The sequence below is a fragment of the Solanum verrucosum genome, unplaced genomic scaffold (genome assembly GCF_900185275.1).
Source record: "Solanum verrucosum unplaced genomic scaffold, falcon-dt-bn FXZP01000474.1, whole genome shotgun sequence".
Taxonomy (NCBI): domain Eukaryota; kingdom Viridiplantae; phylum Streptophyta; class Magnoliopsida; order Solanales; family Solanaceae; genus Solanum; species Solanum verrucosum.
Genome location: NW_026020516.1, coordinates 158,489 through 165,775, shown reverse-complemented (window position 1 = coordinate 165,775; position 7,287 = coordinate 158,489). Strand labels below are relative to the sequence as shown.

The following is a 7,287-nucleotide window of genomic DNA, read 5'->3' as shown; positions in this document are numbered from 1 at the left end:
GGCGATTCATTGCTTCTTCTTCTCTTTTCTCCTCTCTCAAAATCCTAACTTATTTTGATAAAGCGTAAACTGAATCCAATCAATTTAGACCCCAACTTAATTACCAAAAATGAATTTAATTAATTGGGTAATGAAAAAACCATAATACCCTTCTAAAATCCGGCTTTGACTTTCCTTATCTAGACGGTCTAACTTCAAATGGGCATATCTCCCTCATACAAACTTGAAATTGATCAAACTAGGTGGCGTTGGAAAGATAATTCAAAGATCTTTCCTACAGTATCTTGTAGAACACCTAACTCATCCTGAGCTAGGAGTTATGGTCATTTGAAGTTGACTCAAAACTCATACTTAGCTTAACATTGTCAATTCCAAATTTGATTATTTCCAAAAACGGTTTCTTTCTAATTCTAAGTCTTTCTAGTAGCGGGGTGTTACAACTCCAATTTTCAATCCATATCAATTTTTTAAATCATGGTAAGCAGCAGTGATACATGAAGATTGTGTGGAGAAAAAGGAGCAAAATTATTTTGTCAAGAAAATCCAACCAAAAGAGGAGATTTGTTAGGGTTTTGCCTTGATTTTCCTACCATGTTTGAGTTTTATTTTTCTTTTGAAGGAAAGTTAAAGAATTGGGCAAATTACAGAAATCACATACTTTTAAGGCAAAATTACAATATATTCCTTAAAAGTTTATAATTATAGAAATCCCTCAAACGGATACAATAATATAAACATTGATACATTAATCTGATGCGCGAGATACAATAATATAAGCGATGATACATGCACGAGATACAATAATATAAGCGTTGATATATTAATCTGATGCGCGAGATACAATAATATAAGTGTTGATACATTAATCTGATGCGCGAGATACAATAATATAAGCGCTGATACACTAATCTGATGCGCGAAAATGAAGGATTTTGGAGATTTGTAAAACTTATAGGGGTAATGGTAATAAGTAAACTAAAATGTGGGATTTCTGTAATTTTTTCTAAAGAATTACCATAGATGTTTTAATTTTTACTTAAAGAAAAATATAATTCTCTTCCATATTTGGTTATTCTTTCCTTAGAAGAAATGTATGGAACTCTATAAATTGAAGACTCCTCTTCTCATACCATAAACACAATATAATTCACAATGTAGACATTTAAGAGTTTTGTTTATGGAGAGACTTTCTTTCTACAATTTTTATGCTTTTAATTATGCTTTTTGTTTTTAATTATGTAGGTCAGTTGGCCATATCATATAATAATATATATTTCTATTAGTATAGTTTTATGTGTTGTCTAATTTATCGTCATATCATTTGCAATTGTAAGTTTCAGCATAACGTCCTGATTACTTTCGAACCCAACACCTCCCTCTATCTTGTTATTTATTATATTGTTCTAGTATTCAGACAAGATATTTCTTACATTTAGACTGGTCACTTTAGTTTCAGGCTTGCACCGTATTTTAGAAGCTCTTATACTTATGACATCAAATCTTGGGTGGTACATCAGTTTTTCCGCATTTCTTTTTAAAAGACTTATTCTTGAGATATTATGTTTGTCACTTACCTTTCTCTTATTATATTAACTTGAATTGGTAAGATATTTAGATTGGCTTACCTATCGGTTTGAAACATAGGTATCATCACAACTTATGAGTTTGGAATCCGACTTTGGATCATGACAATTATAGAGTGAAAAGTGTGACACAAAGATATCTGACTCTAATACCAAATAAAAATAAACAAAAACCTTAGAACTTAACTCAATTCGAAAAGCTTATTCAAAGAGTTAAATGTGTTCAAGAACACATAAAAAGATATTCAATATATTTCAATTTATGAGACATAACTTGAATCTACACCGAATTTAAGAAATAAAAATTTCTGAATTTTTTGGCATTAAAACATGTCATGGCTAATAATTTAATATTTATGTGATTAGAAAGACTTTTAAAATTTATAGTCTAATTCACATCTTCTTTGACCTCATCTTTTTATTAATTTAAACTTTTCTCCATACACATTCCTCTCTTAAAGGGAATCTTTCAGTGCATGTTTGTTTCCTTTATGAAAGAAGCATGTTCTTGTTTCTGTCTCCTCTTCGAATCTTCTGTTATTTCATTGAATCACTTTTATACTTTTTTGTTAATTCCAACTATTATATTTTGTCATTATTCAAGTGTTCTATTCTACACTCTTAATAATCTAGATAAACGTTCTTTTAATTTTATATGACATTTTGTCAGGAATTTTTCATATTTTATTAATATTATTATTTTTGGACACTTTTAGACCTACCTTGTGGGGGTTAGAGCAACTGAGCAAGGGAAAAGTACTTTGATTAAAAGTAAATGTATAGTTCAAAGTTTTGAATGATTACTGAGCTAAGTTGAAAATTTGAATTTTTAATCGATTTTGGTACTACTTGGATTATCGCCCTCCTATGTTGTTGTCGGGATAAATCTGACTTGTTCTTCTATTCCCGCTTACATAGATAGGATATTTTAAAAAAGAAATATCCTTTTTAGTAGTAAATTTAGATACAGTAGAACCAATTGAGTTTTTAAAAATCAAATATGCGTACAAGCATTTTTTTTCTTTCATTTTTAATTTACTATTTAAATATAAATAACATCAACAAGATAGCATTTAATAAAGTTGTGAATTAAATAGGAAGAACAACTAAATCACTAAAAAAAAAGATGGCTAAGATGAATAGATCTCTTATAGGAACAATAACGGAAAAGGTCACACATTTTAAATAAAGAAATTTTTATAAATATATAAATAAATAGCTCAAATAAGAAAGGGAAAGTGCGTGTGGTTAAAAACGGATTAAAACCGAAAATCGAATTAAATAAATTAACTTTTATATGATTTAAATTTGGTTTAATTTGATTCTAAATTTTAAAAAATTAATATATTTGATTTTATTTTATTTTATTTGTCAAGTTATATGACGAAACACCACTTCCCAAGTTTTTCCCAAGTTTTTCTCAAGTTTTTTCCAAGTATTCTTGGGGCCAAACGGGTCCTAAATCTTAGGTCCAACAAAATCGTTTCCCCAACACCCTTTCTCTATTTCACCATCTTTAAGGATGTTAATAGTTCCACATGATTGTTAATAGATAATTAAAATCGATTTATCTATGAATCGAGAAATGCTATGGTTTTTACATATAATTTATGAACTTATATAGAAGTAATTCACGAGATCATGCACTTCTTTTTCTTGCTTATAACGGAAATAGGTATCGTTGGTTGGTCCAGCTTATTCTTAAAATAAACAGCTCACACACAATAGCTGAGTAATAAAATATCTCACCTAAATTCAACATCTAACCATGGAAACTTAAGTTGAATTGGTGGAAACACCTTTGGATTAAGCTATTTACATAACCAAGCTCATAAAACAAGATCTCAAATTTTCATTTAACAAGTGTTTTGTATCTCATGTATAATTATGTATATCACTCCTATCTATCATGTATACCGGTGCAAATCAATGGGAAGTTTGTGGGTGATATATAGAATATACAGTGTGATCTCACAAAGCCATTTTATAAGTTTGATATTTAACTTGAAATAAGTCCAAATCACTTTTAATCTTTCTCAAAATTTGTATATAATCTTGTATATTCATTTTCAACCTATTCCAACCATACTAACTCTCACATATACATGCAATCAAAGAGAGAAAAAGAAGGAAGAGAAGTTGAAATTTATGAAATCCTCAAATTTGGATCCAATAATCCTTTAAGAATCGAATAACACTTTTGTTTTAGATTTTGTTTTTCGATGAAAAAATTGAATCCTCGTCGACTATTATCAAGAATAAAAATATACGTAATTTGGGTATCTCAAAAAAATTATGAATCGATATATTATAAAGCGTGAAATAAGGAAGAGGATATTTACCTTCTAGTAAATTGTTGATTATAGATGAAATTTGCCCTACAATGTCAATCTTTTTGAGCTTCAATTGCTAAACCTAATCATAGGCTAAAACAATCACTAGAATTAAATATAAGTCTCAATATCCTAAAAGAAGAATTGAACAAGCTTTCAAAAAGACAGTGATGTCCTTTGACCAAGTCAAGGGTATTTTAATCAAAATACCCTTTTTATTAATAAAAAAAAAAACGTGTAAAAGAGAAACACGATAACTAACATGGACCAGAAACATACTAGTAATGATACATTAATTATATCTCTTCCAAATACATAGAGGAACAAAACAAATAGGCATACATTTCAGTATCCACCATAAGGTTGACCTCTAAAATGTGATAAAGTCTCTAGGACATGATGCTTTGCTTTTTCAAAATTAATCAATCCCATGAACCAAAAGTCATGACCATCTATTGTCACAATTTGAATGTACCTTTCTGATGGATTTTCTCTCATCACTACTGGATTGACACTTCCAATGTTTGCCAATGGTATTGCCACCTACATAGACACTCAAGTTAGCTATGAGCTATTTAGCGACAAATTAGTGACGAATGTTGTAGCTAATTTTTAAAAAAAAAGGTTAATTGCAATTTCACTTATAATACTCTCATGTTTATAATTTTTCCTTCTCAAATTCATTTTCCCTCACTAATAGCCATCACTTACAAGTGGTATAAGTTAAGTAACATTTTTCAAAGTAGACAAGTTAAAAGAGTTTCGATAGTTATATTTTTTGTAGTCAAAGAGGGAGATTTTGTTTAAAGCGATAGAGTTTTACTTTTTTTTTAAAAAAACTTGAGGTTATCGCTAATCACGAATTGCTTATACTTGTTCGTCTTGATATAGTGAGCTAATAGAAACTACGTCATGCTTGATTCATAAGACTCTATAATTAATCCAATATATTATTTTACTTAGCCTGCATCTCCCACGACTTTTCCGACCAAACCAAGAAATTGGTTGGAATGCAAGGTGGTAGCCTCTCAAGCAATTATGGAAGTTGTCAACAATCATGTTCTTATATTTCTTTATTGTTCAGTACTAAATTCACTTATTCACCAATCAACTAAAGAGCAGAGGTTTCCACTAGGCAAAGAAGCAACAACACAACAGTTGCACGAAAGCCAGTCTTACCTTCTATTATATTAGTAAAGGTCCTTAATTAGACCCGACTAACAAGATATAAAGGATTTTCCCCTTTACTAGCAAAAGACAAAGATCATCAACTTTGGGTCATCTATCTCGCTACAAAATGTACTTCACTACACCCTTGCCCCTTTAATTGAAGTATAAGTCATCAACTCGATCTATCTTGATGGAATTTTTCTATTAGGTAACAGAAGACTAAAGTATTAAAATTACCTTATAATAGCTCCAAGCTTCGTGTCCCGATGGAGCTCGAAAAGATAAGGGACGATCACTACAAAAAGCCACTTTGGTTGATGACAAATAAAGAGTTCCAGCAACAGGACCAGTTATTGTAGAAAGATAACAAGCAAATGTCTTCTTCAACTGCTCATTTGGATCTGTTGCAAAAATCTGCTTGTAAAGTGGTTCAAATCCACCTTCTGTCAATGCCTTGGCTGTCAATTTAAGTTTACCACATGCTGCTTCTGATACTGATGGACCAGTTTTCACTACAAAATGAAACACAAATAAAAAATCATTAGCAGTTGATAATAAGAGATATATAATTAAATAAATTAAAATTTGTATGTGGAATTGGGACTACATCAAAAAAATCTTTAGAGTCAATTAATATACAACAATAATCTAATTGCCACTAAAAATGTAATTTTAGCAGCATTTAACACTCTTTGTAAATGTCCCTAAAGCCTATAGCGACACCGGATCCAATGACAATTAACTAATGTCGATAAATGTTTTATCACTTTTTATTAATGTGTTAATTTATTACCGCTAAAGGTAGTTTTTGTTGTAGTGCGGCCACTAATGTTGGCATTAGGGTAGGATGTGTGGCCTTTCTCTGAATTTTGTTAACGCGGGATATTTTGTGCATTGAGCTATCCTTTTATCCTTATAATTTAAACTTTTCGTTTAGAATAATTCTGCGATTTAAGTCTCACCCTTGTTAGAGAGGAGCAATGACAAAAGAATTTATGGGCTATCCCCACTTTCCATTACTTAATAGGGCAATTCCTTGCACTTCGTTAAAAAAAACTAGTGAAAGATGACTAAAACACTAGAAAAAGCTAGCTTTTTTATCATAACAAGAATTTTGAAAACTTATTTTCAAATATATGTTTGGCCATGAAATTTATATAGATTTTGACAATTTGATCTTCAAATATTTGCAAGTTTTCAAAAACTGGTCTGAACAAGCTCAGACCAATTTTTGATACATCCACTCAAACAACTTCAAATTTCAAAAATTCAAATCTTCAAGTTAGCACAAGACTATCTAGTCTAAATAAATTCAGATGCGGAACTAAGATTTGAAGTTTATATAGATTAAGAATTATAGTTTATGGTTCTAAATTAAAAGAGTTTATACATATTTATAAGATAAATATAGAATTTGGATCAAAATTACTGGGTTCACCGAATCCCCATAGATTTAATGATAAGAGGCAAAAACACTTCCCACACAACTATTGATCACAAAAATATCGCGTAAATTCTTTGCATCTATCAATTAAATGAATACAACAAACTCTCTTACCAACCAATGTTAAAGGATATAATTAAAGAGTTTAAGTAATATACGCTGATAGTATAAATATTTTAGAACTCACAGTTACGCCAGACGTTACGGGCGATAGTGTCAGCTTTGTTAGTCCAAGAATTGAAGACATGAGAAACAGAGTCAATTGGATTGTTGTTAGGCTTAACAACAGGGGAATACACAAGGTAAGGTTGTTGAGTTTGAAAATCATGTCTCTTTTCTTGATCATGAGCTTTTTTGTTGTGATTTGGGACTGATGGAGGACTCATGATATGGGTGCCCAATTTTTGCTGATCCATATGAATATGGTGATGAAGGAACAGAGGGTTTTACTGGTTTTTGAGATTTGATAGAAGAAAAAAGTTTTAAATATTGTGCTGAGAATCTGCTTTAATTAGTAGAATGGGAAAAATGAATTTTATGTAAAGGATAAGTATATTCTGTAAAACGCCAACGCGTTTTCTTTTTGCTTGATTATATTAGTATGCTGTAAATTGAAGCTAAGATTTGATTCAAGGAAGTTGCTCGGACGACAAGTATTCTTCACGTTATGTAAGTTCGAATAGCTATAAATAGGGGTGTGAAAAATGAGTCTAGGGCCCATTTGGCCATATCATGATATGATATCATGATATGGAAT

The 7,287-nt window shown here is 30.5% G+C and overlaps 1 protein-coding gene across 1 annotated transcript; it reads right to left on the bottom strand.

Annotated features, from left to right (window-relative positions):
- Positions 1–4,192: 4,192 nt before the first annotated feature.
- LOC125809809 (GEM-like protein 5) lies at positions 4,193–7,043 on the bottom strand. The gene is made up of 3 exons (XM_049489391.1): positions 6,718–7,043; positions 5,324–5,598; positions 4,193–4,459 (listed from the first exon to the last, which is right to left on the bottom strand). The coding sequence occupies exons 1-3, from the start codon at positions 6,944–6,946 to the stop codon at positions 4,262–4,264; spliced, it is 702 nt and encodes a 233-aa protein (XP_049345348.1). The 5' UTR covers positions 6,947–7,043; the 3' UTR covers positions 4,193–4,261.
- Positions 7,044–7,287: the final 244 nt, after the last annotated feature.

Bases quoted from the DNA above. Each gene is read 5' to 3' on its own strand.
- LOC125809809 (XM_049489391.1), bottom strand. From the start codon at position 6,946: ATGGATCAGCAAAAATTGGGCACCCATATCATGAGTCCTCCATCAGTC. The intron at 5,599-6,717 runs GTGAGTTCTAAA...TTCATTTTGTAG, and splicing joins CCGTAACGTCTGGCGTAACT to TGAAAACTGGTCCATCAGTA. The intron at 4,460-5,323 runs GTAATTTTAATA...GTGTCTATGTAG, and splicing joins AAGCTTGGAGCTATTATAAG to GTGGCAATACCATTGGCAAA.